This window comes from Stomoxys calcitrans, chromosome 5 (genome assembly GCF_963082655.1).
Source record: "Stomoxys calcitrans chromosome 5, idStoCalc2.1, whole genome shotgun sequence".
NCBI classification, from domain to species: Eukaryota; Metazoa; Arthropoda; class Insecta; order Diptera; family Muscidae; genus Stomoxys; species Stomoxys calcitrans.
In genome coordinates, this window is record NC_081556.1 from 67361158 (window position 1) to 67383204 (window position 22047).

Sequence of the window (22047 nt, forward strand, 5' to 3'; positions counted from 1 at the left end):
ACTGGCTTAAACCTGGCATAGTGAACTTTTTCTGATAAATTCCAAGTTTTTAGATGTGATAGAGTAGATAGACTTGGTGGAGGTGTGCACACCTCCATGGCTTCTGAACTGATTATGATGATATTAAGTTTTAATGCGTCAAGACGAAATATTTGGGCCAGATTCTCATTTTAACCTGCCCTTATATTACACCTTCGACTTTCAGAATTGAAAAAGGAGGCATCGAATCTGCATGCAGATTCCGATCTTGTTTGTTTCGGTGGCTAGTGCTTGTTTCATCAACAGTTTCTTCAATTGGCATGGACACATTCTGGGAAAACATTTTTGACCAGTGCTTGTTTCAGATGAATAACTTTCGTAATGTAAGGGATGGGATTTTGAAATTGGTGTTTACCTCGATCGTGGACGTTTCTTTATGTAAATGTTTGCCATTTGCGGAACCTCAGGATGGATATCATCGGACTTTGTTTGTTGAAGTTCATTTGCGGCATACGGGATTAAGATTTAATTTTGGCAGTGTCGACTTTGATCTGCTGCGTTCGATTTTATTCGTCATTAGTTGGGTTTCTGATTGCAACATTTATAATATACTGGATGATGCTTTCAAAATATCTGTTCGCACTCTCAGGACTTATTCTGAAAGGTTCCCTGCATGGTCTACCCCGTATCTGAGACGCTTGCATAATGGTAATAGTAGAAATTTAATTAATGTAATACTTCATTGAATTATACCAATTATTCGAGAGACAGCGGGCTCAGTACAACACTGAGAATATGAGATGTTGTTCTGATTATCATATAAGGATGAGAAATTGTCTTTACAGTAATCGCAGTAACTTATATAAGTTGGTGAATTCTAAGAGGAAGTTTCGAGAACTCCCCAGTTGCATGAAGCTTGATTGTAGGAAATCGTCTGACGATTCGGAGATATGCGATATGTTTGCAGACTTTTTCCAAAGCAGTTATACGATACCAAATTATCTTCCAGTTTTAAATATGCCTATTACATTAATAGGTTGAATTATTTCCAATGGATTATTCTTACTGAAGATGAGGTGCTGAATATACTTACGGCCATATTTAATAATTCACTATCTTCTTTCCTTAGGTAATGTTTTATAATTCCTTTACATACAAATGATAACAAATGTGTAATTGAAAATTATAGGGGTATTGCGAAATTAAGTGCAATACCAAAGCTGTTTGAACTGCTGGTTTCTCGTTGGATATCCCATTTTGTCACACCAATTATTTCACCCTACCAACACGGCTTCGTTAGGGGAAGGTCGATTTTCCTATTAGAACTGGCGTGTCATGCATATTATAGTTTTGTAAACAGATTTCAAATAGATGTAATTTACACTGATTTTAGTAAGGCTTTCGATACTGTCGTGCATGATTTATTACTGTATTAACTTTACATGATGAGTTTTTGAATTAAATAGCTTATTATTTACCAGACCGTACACAGGGAGTTTACTTTAATAATATTTTTCTAAGGATATAGCTGCTTATTTTGGTGTTCCAAATGGAAGAAAAAAATTATCTCTTTTCAGATGGTTATTATATAGGTTCTAGATGATTATTATATAGGTTCTTATAAATTGGATAACGTAGATTCTTTTACTGTCTTGGTGTTATTTTGGATGGTAGATTACATTTTAATTTGCATAGTCACCCGTGCATCAATAAGACAAAGTCGTTGTTGGTTTTTATAAAACGGTGATCCAAGGACTCCGATGATTCTTATGTGTTCAAGCGTTTGTTTACAAGTTTGATCCGACCTACATTGGAATACGATTGAGTGGTTTGGAACCCATTCTGCATATGCTATTCAGTCTAGGTACAATTTCTTCTTTTGCGCTTAGGGCCTTACCATGGAATTCGGCTGAATTTGTTCCTCCATACGAGAACCCCCTGAGACTTATGGATTTACCACCGCTCGAAAAGAGGCGCTTGATGCTTAGGGCCGTATTTATTGTGAAATTATTGCGTGGTCTGATCGACTCCCAATTCTTAACTGGCGAACTAGATTTTAATGTTCCTCTCTGAAATACTCGGCATTACACAACTCTTGGACTGCCTTTAGTGAAATCTAATTACGAATTAAACAATCCGTTTCGCTTTTTGTGTGATGTATACAGGGTGGCTGATGAAAGCCGCTACCAAAAAAAAATGTAATAACTTTTTTTCTATTTAATAATAATAATTTAATAATTAATTTAATTAATTAATTAATTAATTTAATTAATAATAATTTAATAATTAATTTAATAATTTAATTTAACATGAATAAAAGAAAAATGTATTCCATACACCGAAAAAAAAATGTAGCAATATTCATCATTGTAGCAATATTCATCAGCCACCCTGTATAATAATATGTATAGTAGTATATCCTTCACCGCTCGTATTCATGCGATAAAGAATTCTATCCTTCGTCTGTAGTTTGTTGTAGAAGTTGCCAGAGAAGACTGTATTCATATTTTTATACCCTCCAACATAGGATGGGGATATACTAATTTCGTCATTCTGTTTGTAACTACTCGAAATATTCGTCTGAAACCCCATAAAGTATATATATATTTGATCGTCGTGACAATTTATGTCGATCTAGCCTTGTCCGTCCGTCTGTCCGTCCGTTCGTCTGTCCGTCGAAAGCACGCTAACTATCGAAGTAGTAAAGCTAGTAGCTTGCACAAATACTTCTTATTAGTGTAGGTCGGTTGGGATTGTAAATGGGCCATATCGGTCCATGTTTTGATATAGCTGCCATATAAACCGATCTTGGGTCTTGACTTCTTGGGTCTCTAGAGTGCAATTCTTATCCGATTTGGCTGAATCTTGCACGACGTGTTTTGTTATGATATCCAATAACTGTGTCAAGTATGGTTAAAATGGATCCATAACATGATATAGCTGTTATATAAACCAATTTGGGGACTTGACTTCTTGTCCCACTAGAGGGCGCAATTCTTATCCGATTGGAATGAATTGTTGCACGACGTGTTTCGCTGTGATATCTAACAAGCCAAGTACGATTCAAGTCCGTCCATAACCTGATATAGTTGTCTGATAAACCGATCTGAGGACTTGTCTTCTTGAGCTTTTATAGGGCGCAATTCCTATCTGATTTGGCTGAAATTTTGCATGGCGTATTTTATTATGACCATTAACAATTGTGTCCAATAAGGTTCAAATGGGTTCATAACCTGATATAGCTGCCATATAAACCTATCTGGGATCTTGACTTCTTCGAGCCTCTAGAGGTCGCAATTATTATCCGATTTGCCTGAAATTTTGTACGACGAATCCTCTCATGACCATCAACATACGTGTTTATTATGGTCTGAATCGGTCTATAGCCTGATACAGCTCCCATATAAATAGATCTCTCTATTTTACTTCTTGAGCCCCCAAAGGGCGCAATTCTTTTTCGAATTGGCTGATATTTTACACAGGTCTCCAACATATAATTTAATTGTATCTTGATATTTGATATATTGATACATGATTGAATTGATATCTTGATATCGATCTAATAGCAGAGCAAATCTTTTCTTTTATCCTTTTTTGCCTAAGAAGAGATGCCGTGAAAAGAACTCGACAAATGCGATCCATGGTGGAGGGTTTATAAGATTCGGCCCGGCCGAACTTAGCACGCTTTTACTTGTTTGTACTTTCATTGTTGAGGAATATATATGTTGCTTTAGACTTAATGTGTATGTTGATTTTATTTTAGTGTTTTACTGACTGTGAAATTGCTATAGCCAGCATTACCCTAACCCAATAACTTGCGAATGTTCACATCCGCTAAATCAGACAGGTTCCCAAAGAAATGAGAACCTAAAGTGGAATTCCTTCTAACTGCTAGTGTGGGACACACATACAGAAGGTGTTCTTTTGTCTCTTCTTCTTCGACGTCCTCACAGCTTTTGCAAAAATGGTTGCTGACAACCTTCAGTCTATCAGCATGTTTTCCGACGAATGCATACCTGTGACAACCTCTTCTGGCGCCACGTTGTCCGTTGTAGAATTTCCCGGGAAATGTGTTTTAACGAGTAGTTCTAGTGTTTCCTCAATAGAAATTGTATATACATTCCCTCTGAATATACCCCACCGTAATAGGTCTCGAGGACAGAATCTTCCTTAGCCTAGAGGCCTCAGATGTATTCTCCACGGAGCTGCAGTATTCTGCCCATGATTTGTTCTGAGCCTTTCTAAGCTCGCCCTTATATTTTCTTAGCTCGGTCTTACAAATGTCACAATCGTGTGGTGCTCTTTGAGTGACGTGGAAACGAACGAACAAAAACAAGTAAAAAGGCATTAATTTCGGCCGGACCGAACTTTGGATACCCACCACAACCGATGAAAATTAGATAACTTATGCACCCAAATACGACACGGGCATTGAGTGATCTTAAAAATATAAGTCACTGTTGAATTTTGTATTTCAAATTTCAATAAAATCGGGTAATAAATATGAGCTTCAGACCCTTAACCGGCATATTGGTCTATATGACAGCTATATTTAAATACAGTCCTATTTTTACCATATTTGGGTCGGATGGCGACAGTGAAATTGGATAAAAAATAGTGCTCTTATGGGCTTCAGATCCTTTATCGGGAGATTTGTCTATATGGCAGCTATATCTAAATATAGTCCGATCCAAACCATATTTTGGTCAGATGTTGGTAGGCCTAGAGCTACTCAGTTTTAAATTTCAGCGAAATTGGGCAATAAATAAAGCTTTATGCGTTTTAGATCCTTTATCGGCAGATCGGTCTATATGGCAGCTATATCTAAATAAAGCCCGATCTGAACCATGTTTGGGTCCTATGTTAGATGGCCTTAGACTACTCCCTATTTCAAATATCAGCGAAATCGGTTGACAAATATAGCTTTTATGGGCTTCAGACCCTTTATCGGGAGATTGGTCCATATGACAGCTATATCTAAATATAGTCCGATCTGAACTATATGTGGTTAGATGTTGGTAGGCTTAAAACAACTCACTGTTTTAAATTTCTGCGAAATCGAAAAAAAAAATAGCTTTTATGCCCTTCAGACCCTTTATCGGGAGATCGGTCTATATGGCGACTATATCTATATATAGTCCGACCTGAACTCATACTTAGGTCAGATGTCGGGAGGCTTAAATAACCCACTGTTTTAAATTTCAGCGAAATTGGGCAATAAATAAAGCTTTTGTGGGTTTCAGACCCTTTATCGGGAAATCGGTCTATATGGTAGCTATATCTAAATATAGTCCGATCTGATTTGGATCAGTTGTCGGGAAGCCTTAAACTACTCACTGTTTCAAATTTCAGCAAAATCGGACGAAAAATAAAGTTTTTATGAGCATTAGACCCTTTATCGAAAAATCGCTCTATATAGCAGCTATATCCAAATATGGTCCGATTTGGCCCGTTCAAGAACTTAACCAGCATGCATCAAAAAGAAGTATCTGTGCGAAATTTCAGCTCAATATCTAAATTTTTGGAGCATGTAGAGTGATTACAACAGACGGACGGATAGACGGACAGACACACGGACATCTTTAAATCGATTTAGATTTTTACGACGATCCGAAATATATATACTTTGTAAGGTCGGAAATTGATATTTCGATGTGTTGCAAACGGAATGACTAAATAAATATACCCTCTACCTTACGGTGGTGGGTATAAAAACGAAGAAAACAGTTGATTTGAATTAAAATGGGCTTCCATTTCATCACAAATTGCCCATATCCTTCTGCAAATTGGGCCTAACAAGTATTCTGTAAAAATTTTGGCGAACAGTGGTATTATTTTATACAGGGTGTCAAAATGAGCGTACGTATTTTTTTTTTTTTTTAATAAAAGAACGTGCCAATCATATATTTTACACCTATTTAATAAAATGCTACATAAATTTCCGGACAAAAAAAATACTTTGAAGAGAATTTCGAACAAAATTCAAATATAGGTCAAAATGACCCGTTGCCTCTTCAAGTGTTAACAAGTAAAAGCGTGCTAAGTTCTGCCGGGCCGAATCTTATATACCCTCCACCATGGATCGCATTTGTCGAGTTCTTTTCCCGGCATCTCTTCTTAGGCAAAAAAAAAAGGATATAAGAAAAGATTTGCTCTGCTATCAGAGCGATATCAAGATATGGTCCGGTTTGGACCACAATTAAATAATATGTTGGAGACCTGTGCAAAATGTCAGCCAATTCGAATAAGAATTGAAGTAAAATAGAGAGATCGATTTATATGGGAGCTGTATCGGCCTATAGACCGATTCAGACCATAATAAACACGTATGTTAATGGTCATGAGAGAATCCGTCGTACAAAATGCCAGGCAAATCGGATATTAATTGCGACCTCTAGAGGCTCAAGAAGTCAAGATCCCAGATCGGTTTATATGGCAGCTATATCAGGTTACGAACCGACTTGTACTTTATTTGAAATAGTTGTTGAAAGTAATAATAAAAAACGTCTTGCGAAATTTCAGCCAAATCGGATAAAAATTCAGCCCTCTAGAAGCTCAAGAAGTCAAGTCCACAGATCTGTTTATATGAGAGCTATATCAGGTTATGAACCGATTTGAACCATATTTGGCACAGTTGTTGGATATCATAACAAAATACTACGTGCCAAAATTCATTCAAATTGGATAAGAATTGCGCCCTCTAGAGGCTCAAGAAGTCAAGACCCAAGATCGGTCTATATGACAGCCATATAAGGTTATGGACCGATTTGAACCATACTTGGCACAGTTTTTGGATATCATAACAAAACACGTCGTGCAAAATTTCACTCCAATCGGATAAGAATTGCGTCCTCTAGAGGCTGAAGAACTCAAGACCCAAGATCGGTTTATATGGCAGCTATATCAGGTTATGGACCGATTTAACCCATACTTGGCACAGTTGTTGGATATCAAAACAAAACACGTCGTGCAAAATTTCACTCCAATCGGATAAGAATTGCGCCCTCTAGAGGCTGAAGAAGTCAAGACCCAAGATCGGTTTATATGGCAGCTATAGCAGGTTATGGACCGATTTAGCCCATACTTGGCACAGTTGTTGGATATCATAAAAAAACACGTCATGCAAAATTTCATCCCAATCGGATAAGAATTGCGCACTCTAGAGGCTCAAGAAGTCAAGACCCAAGATCGGTTTATATGGCAGCTATATCAAAACATGGACCGATATGGCCCATTTACAATACCAACTGACCTACACTAAAAAGAAGTATTTGTGCAAAATTTGAAGCGGCCAGCTTTACTCCTTCGGAAGTTAGCGTGCTTTCGACAGACAGACGGACGGACGGACAGACGGACGAACATGGCTAGATCGACATAAAATGTGACGACGATCAAGAATATGTATACTTTATCGGGTCTCAGACGAATATTTTGAGTAGTTACAATCAGAATGACGAAATTAGTATACCCCCCATCTTATGGTGGAGGGTATAAAAAAGTTATGCAAAATCCGTTGACAGACCACAGAGATTGCGATTTCGGTAACCAGCCATGGCATCTCATCAGTCTACTTGTCACAAAGATGAACAAGCCTCATTCATGTTATGGTGAAGCATGCCTTTGAAATATGAATCCTTGGGTCTATTATTTATTGCTTTTTCTTTAAGCGCAGTAAGAAAAAAATAAACACCAAAAGCCAAAATCTCTACAAAAAAAAACTCAGCGGAAAAATATAAAAGGTCATTTTTGTAAGATGAGCAATGTGTTGCCATCATTTTTAATTCAACCTATCATCCATTCATTACCCATAATTTTTAAAAAAAATTTGTTTTTGTGGATAAACAATTTTTTCTAAAACATTTTTTGGTCTGAATTTTAGTTGAATATATTGAGCAAAGCCGCTTTTACCTTATTGCAAAAGAAAGATAGAATTTTTTTTATAGAGAGTTTTCTGATTCAACTGCTTTGTACGTCCGTCGTTTTGCGTCACATTCAAAGGAAAAGGGAGAGAGCTATGCACTTGAAATTCGCAAAGACCCTATCTAAAAGTGCAGTTCATGGAAAATGCGTATAAGTGAAGTACATGTATGCTGTCGAAGCCTCAAACTTAATACCATACGAGTATACATCGATCACCCCGTTTTGACATTTTTGAACCCTTTGAAGATCCCATTTACTTAATACATCGTTAATTGTTAGCAGAACCCATGATGGCGGTACTCGAACTTTGGCACAGCTTGTTTATATATTTTCTTGGTCTCGCCAGAAATTGGTCTCTGGCATTCGTAGTAAATGCTAACCATCTGTTTTTTTTTTTCAGATAATTTACGTGTTTCGAAATCCCAAAGACGCTGCAGTTTCCTACTTTCATCATTGGCGAGGAATGGTTGGTTACGAGGGATCTAAACTGGATTTCGTTCGATCGTATATGGATGGACATGTTAATTTCAACCCATTTTGGCCTCATGTAATAGACTTTTGGAATTTACGCAATACGCCGCAAGTATTTTTCACCAGCTATGAACGAATGAAGAAAAATCTGAATGGTGTCGTTCGGGATATTTGCCGTTTCCTTGGCAAAAGCATAAATGAACAACAACTTGCTCAAATTGTTGACCACTTATCTTTTGATAACATGAGAGACAATCCATCTTGCAATCACATAAAAGAGTTTGAGAGCATGAAAGCAGCTTCGGGCCGTGATGTGGATGAATTTCGATTTGTGAGACGTGGCATTGTAGATAGCCACAAGGATGAATTGACGCCACATATAATCAAAGAACTGGATGATTGGATTATAAATAACTTGAAAGATTCGAATTTGAGCATAGAGGACTTTATTAATTATTCTAAGTATTAGAAAAAATAGAAAAATTTAATTATTGAAATTAAAAATATATAATCCAATAACACAATCTTAATCTTAGCAAAAAGTATTCAAAATTTGGGGACCCTAGTAGATCCAGAGGATAATCCATTGGGCTTGAAAGTTGGTCACCCCAATCGGGTAAAATTTTGAATTGATTGCAATTCATTCATTTATAGGCCGATCGGCTTGATTAACATATTTTTTTTAAATTTTAGTCAATGTATCGTTGGTATTTCAGAAATTGTGGGACTATTTGCAAAACGATTTAACATTTAACGAGTTTAAAAGTTTCCCTTCCTATTAAAAGTTATTCGCCTCAGAATCTAAAATATTCAAAAAAAATCTGCATTTAGCTTTTTTTTGCAAAATAATGTTACTCATTTTTTCCTTCATAACATTTTTTTAATTCCAGTAGGTGTTATTTATTTTTTTATTAGTGTTAATTTCGATTCAAAAAAAAATTGTCACACTAATGTTGCACTTATGCGGGACCACATTTTGGAAATGTCGCCCCAACCCTCTCATAGTGTTACACTTTTTGCATTTTCAATCAAACAAATTTAAATGTCCATATCATACCGAGTATGATTGTGTAGACTTGATCATCTTTCCCTCCCCCCTCAAAATGATTTTGTCTAAACAAAAAAATTAAATCAATTTTACTCAAAACCAAAAATTTGAGTAAAATTTTTTTAAAATTACAACATTTTATATTTGTAAAATTCTACAAAGACGACATTTTGATCAGGCCAGGACCGCCTAAAAATTATTTTTCTAAAGGACAAAATTGCAATGGAATTCCAAGTAAAACAAAATTTTAATGAAGTTTTTTCTAAGCAAATTTATATGAAATTTTCCTTAAAACAAAGTTAAATCGTAGCATTCTCTAATGACAAAACATCAGCACGGCTGGACCCCCCCAAGAAATTATTTTTTAAGATAAAATTTCTTTAAACTTTTTTCTAAAAACAACATTTTAATCAAATATTTTTTTAAACACAAAATTTGTATAAAAAAAATTCAAGAACATTTTTTCTAAAGACAAAATTTTAATGATTTTTTAAGGACTTAATTTCGGAAAATCTAATCGATGAGGTTCATGATTGCAGGGTCTTCATGGAACACTCTTTCTCTTACCATCGCTACATTAGGTTTATAATAGCACGGCCAGCGCCGAATCCGATAAGACTCCGGAATAAGTTGAAAACCTACTGGACCAAATTCGGAAGCCTACTCAGAAGAAGACTTGGGCAAGATAATTTAGATTGTTCAAGCATAGAAAACATGAACGAAAATGTCAACAGGATTACGACTGCACTGGTGGTGTCCTTTGAAGATAGTTGTCCTCTTCGGGAAAGGAAATCCGCCCAAAAAACCCTGGATGATCGGGGAGATTTGCAATATTGGGAAAGAGGTCCGCAAATTTTTTAACAGAGCATGTCGTAAAAAGGGGAAGTTTATTGAGATGTGTATTACACACCGCTCAAGGAATACAACAAGATTACCCGAGCGGCAAAACGTGCCTCCAGGAAGCTTTTCTGCGAATAGGTCGATAGCGTTAATGACGCCGCCAAGATAAAAAAGTCTCTCTCCAAACTGAAACTTTAGTAGACGACATGGGAGTGAGAGCAGAAACCACGGAGGACATGTTGAGGCCTTTATTTAAACACATTTTCCACAGGATACGAAGGGACTCACGCAGACACCGCAATCTTGGAATAATGACTCGAAGGTTTATAATTACGGAATTTATGGTGAGGATTTTCAAACCATTTAAGTCACCCGGACCTGATGGAATATTTCCATGCTGACTAAGGAGGGATTTGAAACCGTCTGCTATACAGACGATGTTATAATACTTCTAAGGGGTAAGGATCCGAACCAGCTATGCAGAAGGGCCGGAAGGGTCTTGCATATGGCATATGAATGGGCTAGACCCAGAGGTATCAATGTTAACCCAGAGAAGACTGATACTAGGTGTGATCTTGGACAGGAAACTGAATTGGAAGTGTTACATTCAGGAGCGTACTGAGAAGGCTCATAGATGTTGAGCACTATGTAGACGGGACGTAGGCTGAATCCTAGGACAGTCCACTGGCTCTACAGGAGCGTGATTAGACCAATACTTACTTACACCTCCGTAGTTTGGTGGACTGCTATGGAAAAAAAGTGCAACATAAGGACCATACAACAGGTTCAGAAAACATGTTGTCTTTGCATAGGCGGAGCGATGAGAACCACGCCCACTATGGCACTGAAGACTATTCTAGATATCCGACCCATTGACATACAAATTAAGTGTGAGACAGCCGCTGCTGCTATGAGACTTAAGGCGATGGGAGAATGGATTGAGGATGGGAGCAGGTCATACCATCGCGGTAGAATCGAGGCGACGATAGGAAACCTGGAAGGAAGGGAAAAGGTTTCCGATCGGAAACCTTGAACCTTGAAGTTGAGTGCAAGGCACTGCTGCCATCGGCAGAGTATTGGACTGACGGAACCCTAGTATTGCCGTCTGGAAGATCATGTTATACGGAGAACCCAGGGACTGAGATCTGTTTTAGACTCCTTCACCATAATACGGCCCTGCAGGCAGAGATCCGGCGATCACGGAATACGTGAGGTAGTGTGGTGCTAACGCTAGGACGTCGAGTGTGAACATCTTTACCGTAAAATTGCCATAAGGGCAATAACAACCAGGACGGTAAAGTCACGAACAGTCTTGCAGTGTAAGAAGGAGATTAACGCCTTCTCTGAGGATGGGAAAATCCGCATCGTTTGGGTGCCGGGCCATAACGGAGTAAGGGGAAATGAAAGAGCAGACGATTAGGTGGTGAAGGCCAGAGGACTGCCGTCAATAAACTTGGTTAACCCGAAGCCTTTCGGGACGACGCGGTCGGAGTTAAGGGAGTGGGCGACGAATGCGCATGCAACATTGTGGAACAGCGAAACGGTCGGTAGGAGAGATCGTGAGAAGATGAGGCTATTACTGAAATGAAGTAAGAAGGGGGTCAGTATAGCTATTGGTATCATAACGGGACACATAGGACTACGAGCTCACTTATGCAAAATCGATGGGGCAAGTGATAGCATGTGTAGGGCATGCGGGTAAGATGATGGGACGTTGGAGCATTTCCTTTGTCATTGCCCGGCTTTCGGGTCCACCTGATACCGGCACTTAGGTGGAGACACAATATCAGACGTGAACTAACTTAGGGGAGTGATATTTAAAACAATTAAGGATTTTCTAAGTAGCACGGAATTCCTAATTCAAAGTTATCTTTTTGAGGTTACTTTATAGTTTTTAGATCCCACAACAAGCCGATTACTGGCTAAGGTGTATGTCCATAGTGGTATGGGGCGGATTAATATCTGCACCCTCTTTTCAACCTAAGCTAACCTAACCTAGTCAGAAATTTATCAACTTTTTCAAAGAACAATTAGTAATATTTCAATTTAACTTAATTTGATTTCAATTTATTGGCTCAATAGCTAACAGAACATTATAAATCATTCATGAATATAGAAAAATTAACTCTGAATAACCCTGCATAAATATACCGAATGTGATCAGCAAATTCGTTATCTAATAAAGAGACAGAGGAAGAAAACAAAATGTATATATACACAAAAACTTACATCTGTACACTGCTACTGTAAAAAAATTATAGATTCCTTGAATTACATCAGCAATGAAATTAAAAATTGTAAAGAACACTTTTTTAGAGCCCCGAAATGATCACCATGATTAATATACATTAATATACATAAATAATTATTTCTAATAAAACCGTTTCGTTTTTTTTTCTTGGAATTCTATAATTCACAATATAGTATTTGCGGCATTTGACACGGAGCTCGTCGTGAATAAGGGACGAAAATTCAAGTAGAAATTTGTTAGTTCTGTTACTATTGACTTACGTTATTATTAAGTTAGTATTTCACAGTGAAATACCCATGTTTTTTACTATGATTTTTTTGAAAAACTACAAAAACATCACTGATAAAATAACGCCTTTATAAAAATGTTATCATAAATAATTGGAATGACCTAATGAATGAAATCGGAAAGTTTTTTTGCTTCAAAATTAATATCTACAAAAAGTAATCGTAAAATATATAAAATTCCACTGTGAAACACAAACTTTATGCTCACCTTATGTGAGACTTAGCATAATGTAAAATATTTCAAAATTAATATTTTGAAATATTCAATCATAGTTGTTTAATGCTTTCAGTTTCAGTTATGGAAATAAATGTCATTTAAGACCGACAATAACCGACGAAAAACCTGTTGAAATCATAAAGCTATTCATTTTATCCCTAACATCAAATCAACAATCTTAAGGCATTGTTGATAACAGAATTTCACGCTTAACATAATTATCCGTCCACATTTCGATGGTGGCTGATACACTACCTGGATCGTCAGATTTAGTAATGTCGTCCAAATAGCTCCACACAAAACTCCGACCTTTGTGTTGGCCAGACGGGGTGAGTTTCCACTTCACTTCAAACAAAGGAATCAGAAAAACTAGCAAGTGTTTGTAGTTATTTCAAGTGCACGTGCACAAGTTGGATGCATGGGCATAGAACAATCAATTGTCCCGAACAAACTGGAATGGAAACAAAAAGTTTATTCAAATTCATTCAATTCATGTTAGCTTGCTTGACCATCCCTCGTTACAAGCGATTACACAGAAAAAATAAAGACCTAAAATTGACCGATTAAACATGGTATTGACTTATAAAAATGTTTTCAATCAAGGTTTTAATAGCTTTAATTATTTGGCCAAGATAATATTGTGTTCCCTTTCACACATATGTAATGCGAAAAGAAGTGCGAATAAATGAAATATATGTCTAGCTTCTACCACATACCGAAAAAAGTGAAGTGATTTGACAAAAACAAGTAAAAGCGCTTACTTTCCTGCATAAACTGATCTACACGCAGGAACCACAATATCAGTATGGATTTATTGATTTCGCCATATCTACAAGAGGTAAAAAAATCATTTCCAAAATGTATCGGAGGCTTGTTTCTGAATGGCATATATTTATATTCGCTGTACGTCTCTGGAGTTTACTTCCTAACGATCTGCAATTACTCAGTAACTCGGCAACATTTAAAACCAGACTTTGGAAACATTTTGCTGCATTAAGTTGATGAATGTTAAGACTCATTTATATTTTTATTTTTATTTTTTTATACTTACCTTAATTTCTTTCTTTTTCGGATCAACTAAGTCTATTAATTCCTCTTTAATTGATAAATTCACTTTTGTTTTTTTTTTCTTTTAAATTCAAATCTACAAAGCCACAAATGTTAGTTTTTTTCCGTTAGTATGTTATTCATTCAAAATCTGTGATGTATTGTATAGCTATAGATTCTTAGTTTTAAGTGTTTCCTATGTACAATTGTTGGAGATAGTACCCGCACTTTAATTATAAGAATTTTATATTCTTGTTGTGCGGGTGTAAATAAATAAATTATAAACTAAAAAAAAAAATAAAAAATTCGGCCGGGCCGAATCTTATCTACCCTTCACCATCGATCGCATTTGTCGAGTTCTTTTCCTCTTCTCTTTTTAAGCAAACAAAGGACAAAAGAAAATAATTGCTATAATATTGGAGCTATATCAAGTTATGGTCCGATTTAGACCATAATTGAATTGAATGTTGAAGTCCATAGTAATGCCAGCTAATTCGAGTAAGAATTGCTCCCTTTAGAGGCTCAAGAAGTAAAATAGAGAGATCGGTTTATATGGGAGCTGTATCAGGCTATAAACCGATTCGTACCATATTTGACAGGTATATTGAAGGTTATGGGTGAAGCCGTTGTAAAAAATTTCAGCCAAATCGGATAATAATTACGCCCTCTGGAGGCTCAAGAAGTTAAAATCCCAGATCGGTTTATATGACAGCTGTATCAGGCTATAGATCAATTTGAATCAATTTTGGCACAGTTAATCAAGGTCTTAACGAAACATGTCGTGCAAAATTTCAGCCAAATCGGATAGGAATTGCGCCCTCTAAACTCTCAAGAAGTCTAGACCCCAGATCGGTTTTTATGACAGCTATATCAGGTTATAGACCGATTTCAATCATACTAAGCACAGTTGTTGGAAGTCATAATGAAACACCTCACAAAATCACCTCCAAATCGGATAAGTATTGCGCTCAAGAAGTTAAGATCCAAGATCGGTTTATATAGCAGCTATATATATATAACGAAATATGTCGTGCAAAATTTCAGCCAAATCGGATAGGAATTGCGCCCTCTAGACGTTCAAGAAGTCTAGACCCCAGATCGGTTTTTATGACAGCTATATCAGGTTATAGACCGATTTCAATCATACTAAGCACAGTTGTTGGAAGTCATAATGAAACACCTCACAAAATCACCGCCAAATCGGATAAGTATTGCGCTCAAGAAGTCAAGATCCAAGATCGGTTTATATAGCAGCTATATATATATATATATAACGAAACATGTCGTGCAAAATTTCAGCCAAATCGGATAGGAATTGCGCCCTCTAGACGCTCAAGAAGTCTAGACCCCAGATCGGTTTTTATGACAGCTATATCAGGTTATAGACCGATTTCAATCATACTAAGCACAGTTGTTGGAAGTCATAATGAAACACCTCACAAAATCACCGCCAAATCGGATAAGTATTGCGATCAAGAAGTCAAGATCCAAGATCGGTTTATATAGCAGCTATATCAAAACATGGACCGATATAGCACATTTAAAATCCCAACCGACCTACACTAATAAGAAGTATTTGCGCCAAAATTCAAGCGGCTATCTTTACTCCTTCGAAAGTTAGCGTGCTTTCGACAGACAGACGGACGGACGAACGGGCAGACATGCCTAGATCGACTTCAAATATCATGACGATCAAGAATATATAAACTTTATGGGGTCTTAGACGAATATTTCGAGGAGTTACAAACAGGATGACGAAATTAGTATCTCTCTTTTTATCTCTACATAAAATGTATTTTTTTTTTGCTATAATTTTAAAGTTAAACAAATTCATTGTTTAACTTCAAAATTAAATGGATAAATGCCAAATGCAACAAACTGGATTACATTGTAGAATGCCAAACATGGTATTTATAAATATATTGGGTTTCCCAAAAAGTAATTGCGGATTATTCATATAGTCGGCGTTGACAAATTTTTTCACAGCTTGTGACTCTGTAATTGCATTCTTTCTTCTGTCAGTTATCACCTGTTACCTTTAGCTTGCTTTAGAAAAAAAGTGTAAAAAATTAATTAAAAAATATATTTGATTAAAGTTCATTCTAAGTTTTATTAAAAATGCATTTACTTTCTTTTAAAAAATCCGCAATTACTTTTTGGGCAACCCAATTTATTAATGATATCATCTTTTTATACCCTCCACCATAGGATGGGAGGTATACTAATTTCGTCATTCTGTTTGTAACTACTCGAAATATTTGTCTTAGACCCCATGAAGTATATATATTCTTGATCGTCGCGACATTTTATGTCGATCTAGCCATGTTCGTCCGTCCGTCTGTCTGTCGAAAGCACGCTATCTTCCGAAGGAGTAAAGCTAGCCGCTTGAAATTTTGCACAAATACTTCTATTAGTGTAGGTCGGTTGGTATTGTAAATGGGCCATATCGGTCCATGTTTTGATATAGCTGCCATATAAACCTATCTTGGGTCTTGACTTTTTGAGCCTCTAAAGTGCGCAATTCTTATCCGATTGGAATGAAATTTTGCACGACGTGTTTCGTTATGATATCCAACAATTGCGCTAAGTGTGGTTCAAATCGGTCCATAACCTGATATAGCTGCCATATAAACCGATCTGGAATTTTGACTTCTTGAGCCTCTAGAGGCCGCAATTATTATCTGATTTGCCTGAAATTTCGTACGACGGATTCTCTCATGACCTTCTACATACGTGTTTATTATGGTCTGAATCGGTCTATAGAACGATATAGCTCCCATATAAATTTATCTCTCTATTTTACTTCTTGAGCCCCCAAAGGGCGCAATTCTTATTCGAATTGGCTGACATTTTACACAGGTCTCCAACATATAATTTAATTGTGGTCCAAACCGGACCATATCCTTTTTTGCCTAAGAAGAGATGCCGGGAAAAGCACTCGACAAATGCGATCCATGGTGCAGGGTATATAAGATTCGGCCCGGCCGAACTTAGCACGCTTTTACTTGTTTTTACATATTTTGTTATCCATATATAGATTTGGGCGCTATGGATGCAAAATAAAATATGTATATCTAGATTTCGTGGATTCATGTTTGAATTGTTGAGTGGAGCGGACGTTTTGTTATTTCGCTCCGAAAACTTTCCCGTAACTCGTAATAGGTCATTATTTTTGCAAGAAAAATTTAAGTCACTCAGGGATGGCTGCGATAGATATCCATTAGGCGGTTGATGATCTGCGTTTATTTCCAGTGGAGCAACAGATCTAGAGCCCGGGAGCAGGTTTAGAATGGACTCCAAAGACGCAACAGCTGCGGTGGTGGTATAAAGTCTCACCATGTTGTCTGCTATTGAAACCTCGACTGGTGGAGCGGCTGCTCCAGGGTCCACTAGCCGACAGACGACTGGTGAGCATAAGCTTTTGGCGAAGACACCTGGTTCGAGTCTAAAGGAGAGTGACTCCCTTAATTGGGTTCTGGGATTCGCTGCACAGGCTACCTCAACGACTACTGAACCGCCGTTTCCGCCAGTGACAGCATCCGAAAGACTGTGGTCACCTGGAAGGCATCCCATGCCTAAAAGAACTAAGAACAATAGTAGGATGGGTCCAAGAACCTTTGCTAATGTCGCTAGAGATAGTTTGGTGATGACAGTTGTAGACAAGAGAGAAGAAAAGGGAGAGAAGAAAAGGAAAAGGTCAGTGGACTGTTATCAGTATACACCGATGTCCTTGCGGAATCTCCTGGGTCTCCTCTAGTTTTTGACGATGCAGGCTGGTATCGTTACAGACTAATTGATTTCGGGGATCAACGGTCAATTGAAATGTATCGTGATACGCTAAAAAAGATTGGTGAGATCTGACCATGTGCAGCACTAGATTTAGTCAAGAGGGAAGATATTCCTTCTCGACCAATGGCGCATACTTGGATACCTCAGATCCTTTCAACAACCAACTTGAAGATTGGATGTGGCTGCATGACCGCAGTCATGCAGTATTCCTACTAAACTCCGTCTGCCGCAGACCGCAACAAATCTGAAGGATTGTGTCCTACGGATTCAACAAGTTGAAACTGAAGGTTTATAGAAGTGATGGGGAGACAACTCAGGCTAACACAATAGTGGTGGAAGTTCTGAATGCTGACTATGATCCGGTTTCTACAGATAAATCTCCACCATTGTAAGTCCGCTTCAGGGGCACTAAATGTCCTCCTGATGGCAGGGGGATTTGACGTGGTTCTTATCCAGGAACCATAGGTGTGTGGAGGAATGGTTAGTGCACTAAGAATTTCAGGATATAAACTACTCACGGGTACGGGGAGTTGGAGACACAAAGCCTGTATTCACGCAAAGAGTAGTCTCAACGTTTTTCTTCTTCCATCGCTAATTACTGAAGATTTAGTAGTAGCAGGATTGAAATAAATAAGTCTCATTACAGGCTGGCTTAACTTTATATGGCACACGATTCAGAGATGCCGCCTTCAAACCTTCAGTCGCTGGTTGAAGAAGTTTCTGTAGGGAGGAAGAGCCTCATCGTGAGAAGTGATGCTAATGCACACCACCAGATATGGGGAAGTTCACATGTCAACGAAAGGGGTGAGCTGCTTATCGAATATATTATAACTTGCAATCTGGCGATTTGTAATAAAGGGGATAAACCGTCCTTTATTACCAGGAACAGACAGGAGGTACTAGATATTACCTTTGTTTCGGAAGATATAAGTGGAAGAATATACGACTGGGATGTGTTGAATGACCGCAGCTTCTCTGATTATCGTAATATTAGTTTCAGCCTTGGAGAAAATTCTGCAGTAATGGTCCCTCGGGTAAACAGAAGAAAGGCGGATTGGGATAAATTTCGGCATAATTTCTGCACGTCTATCCCTTCTAGACCAGAAAAGAAAGTGGAAACTGCGGAGGACATAGACATAATGGTCAAGCGGATCACGAAGGCCCGGAATGACTCGCTTGTGTCAGCATGTCCTAGTGCCAAGGCAAGGTGCAACCAGTGACCGCCATGGTGGACCCCAGAGCTGGCTGGTCTAAGGATGGACTGTAGAAAACTCTTCAACAGAGCAAAAGCCACAAGATTACCACACGATTGGGACATCTCTAAGGCAGAGTTAGGAAAATATAAGGGCGAGCTGAGAAAGGCTCAACAAAAATCTTGGGTAGAATTCGGCACATCCTTGGAGGATCCTTGTGCTGGACAGGAAGTTGAACTTCAAACCCAACGTTTTTGAAAGGACAAGAAAGGCAACTCTTGCCCTATATACCTGCAAAAGAGCCACTGGCAAAAGTTGGAGATTTAGACCGCGTGTCATGCATTGGGTATATACTGCAATTGTCAGACCTGTTATGCTATATGGTGTTGTGGTCTGGTGGACGGCACTTCAAAAATCCACCTACTGCTCATCACTTAACCGGATCTAAAGGATGGCTTGTTTGTGCATCACAGCCACACTGAGGACGATACCATCTGATGCTCTGAATTTAATGATACATCTTATGCCTCTGGACATTATAGCTACCCAAATTGCAGCGACCACTGCCGTGAGGTTAAGGGAGCTTTCTCATTGGTCATGTGGCAGCTACGGACACTGTGCTGTACTTGATGCAATATCCGATGTTGCAGGCAGTGTAGATTACACCCTACCTAAGCAGCATTTTGATAAAAAGTACTGTACCACTATTCCTGATAGAACCATATATATCATATCGTAATAAGTACCTGTTTTACATGGAAATTTCTAAGCGGTTGGTCGTATGCGTCTGTTTCCAGTGGAGAGGCTGATTGAAAGCTTGGGAGTAGGGTTAGAATGGACTTCAAAAGCCAACGGCTGCGGTAGATGTATGAGACCCTTGTTAAGGTCTCATACATCTTCCGTCAGTGCAATACTGACATAACGACTGGTGGAGTAGCTGAACCTGGCTTCAATAGGCGACTGATCTCCGTAGGCTTTTGACAGATACCCCTGATTCGGCCAGTCTCATTTTTGCATACCTGCCATTTGAAGAAGAAGGTGCGTATTAGATAATTGCACAAGACTACACCTATCTCAAAGCAATCAATCGTTGGGCAATTTTGCCGAGACCCATTTGTGAGTGTAAACAAGTAAAAGCGTGCTAATTTCGGCAGGGCCGAATCTTATATACCCTCCACCATGGATCGCATTTGTCGAGTTCTTTTCCCGGCATCTCTTGTTAGGCAAAACAAGTAAAAGCGTGCTAAGTTCGGCCGGGCCGAATCTTATATACCCTCCATCATGGATAGCATTTGTCGAGTTCTTTTCCCGGCATCTCTTCTTAGGCAAAACAAGGAAATAAGAAAAGATTTGCTCTGCTATTAGAGCGATATCAAGATATGGTCCGGTTTGAACCACAATTAAATTATATGTTGGAGACCTGTGTAAAATGTCAGCCAATTCGAATAAGAATTGCGCCCTTTGGGGGCTCAAGAAATAAAATAGAGAGATCGATTTATATGGGAGCTGTATCGGGCTATACACCGATTCAGACCATAATAAACACGTATATTGATGGTCATGAGAGGATCCGTCCTACAATTTCAGGCAAATCGGATAATAATTACGACCTCTAGAGGCTCAAGAAGTCAAGATCCCAGATCGGTTTATATGGCAGCTATATCAGGTTATGAACCGATTTGAACCTTATTTGACACAGTTGTTGGATATCATAACAAAATACCATGTGCAAAATTTCATTCCAATCGGATAAGAATTGCGCCCTCTAGAGGCTCAAGAAGTCAAGACCCAAGATCGGTCTATATGACAGCATTATCAGGTAATGGACCGATTTGAACCATACTTGGCACAGTTGGATATTATAACAAAACACGTCGTGCAAAATTTCACTCCAATCGGATAAGAATTGCGCACTCTAGAGACCCAAGAAGTCAAGACCCAAGATCTGTTTATATGGCAGCTATATCAAAACATGGACCGATATGGCCCATTTACAATACCAATCGACCTACACTAATAAGAAGTATTTGTGCAAAATTTCAAGCGGCCAGCTTTACTCCTTCGGAAGTTAGCGTGCTTTCGACAGACAGAGGGACGGACGGACATGGCAAGATCGACATAAAATGTCGCGACGATCAAGAATATATATACTTTATGGGATCTCAGACGAATATTTCGAGAAGTTACAAACAGAATGACGAAATTAGTATAACCCCCATTCTATGGTGGTGGGTATAAAAATTACACATGAGTGAGTCTACTTTGTTTTTGCAAACACACTGAAGTCACTATTCTGTTGCTATCGTACGCACCACACTCAACGACAACAAACACGAAGCCTTAAGCAAAAGCAACAAGCCTTAAAGGTGCCATCACACTATATGTTCTTGTCTTGTGATATATAAAATTTTGGTATTGTTAAAGTTGCACACATAGTGTAATACGAATGACACTAACACATGAAAACCCCTTTTCAAAATAGCGATGTAAATTAAATTAACTTTAACAAAAATGACGAATCGTATGTAAATTGGCAATTTTGACACACATAATGAAATACCAATGATACATTAAAACTGGCTTGTCATAAGACAATAACATATAGTCTGATAACACCTCAAGCAAATTAAGTTGCTGCAGTTGAAGCAACTCACTATGTATAAAAGTAGTAACGAGTAAACGGTTGGTCTGATCGGTACGGAATGTTCTATTGGTAGAGGAGGACATCAACTTTCAGTAAAAAATTGTTGTTGGCCCCATAGTTAACACAGGTTGAAATTTATGGTGTTGTAGTTGTGCACTTTTCATCTCCCTTCTGAAGGATATAATTATAGAAGTACTTAACTGACATAAATGATTTATTTCGCATATTAATTAATCCTATATATAAAAATTCCTTATAGACTCAGAAACGGCTGAACCGATTTTCTTGAGTAACCTACTTTCCAGTGATGAAAATAGGTTACTAAATTCTTTGATATATTAAGGGGGGGCGGACCCTCCCC

General features: G+C 38.0%; 1 protein-coding gene across 8 annotated transcripts in view; it reads left to right on the forward strand.

Moving 5' to 3' along the window:
• LOC106091731 (sulfotransferase 1 family member D1) overlaps window positions 1-8888 on the forward strand; it is a 236511-nt gene extending 227623 nt beyond the window's left edge. For 6 of the 8 annotated variants that reach the window (XM_059370432.1, XM_059370428.1, XM_059370429.1 and 3 more), the window contains one exon: window positions 8300-8888. In XM_059370432.1, the coding sequence (XP_059226415.1) occupies window positions 8300-8839 (540 nt within the window). In that variant the 3' untranslated portion in view covers window positions 8840-8888. The remainder of the gene's footprint in view (window positions 1-8299) is intronic. The other 2 variants (XM_059370423.1, XM_059370426.1) reach the window with 2 other exon arrangements.
• Window positions 8889-22047: the final 13159 nt, after the last annotated feature.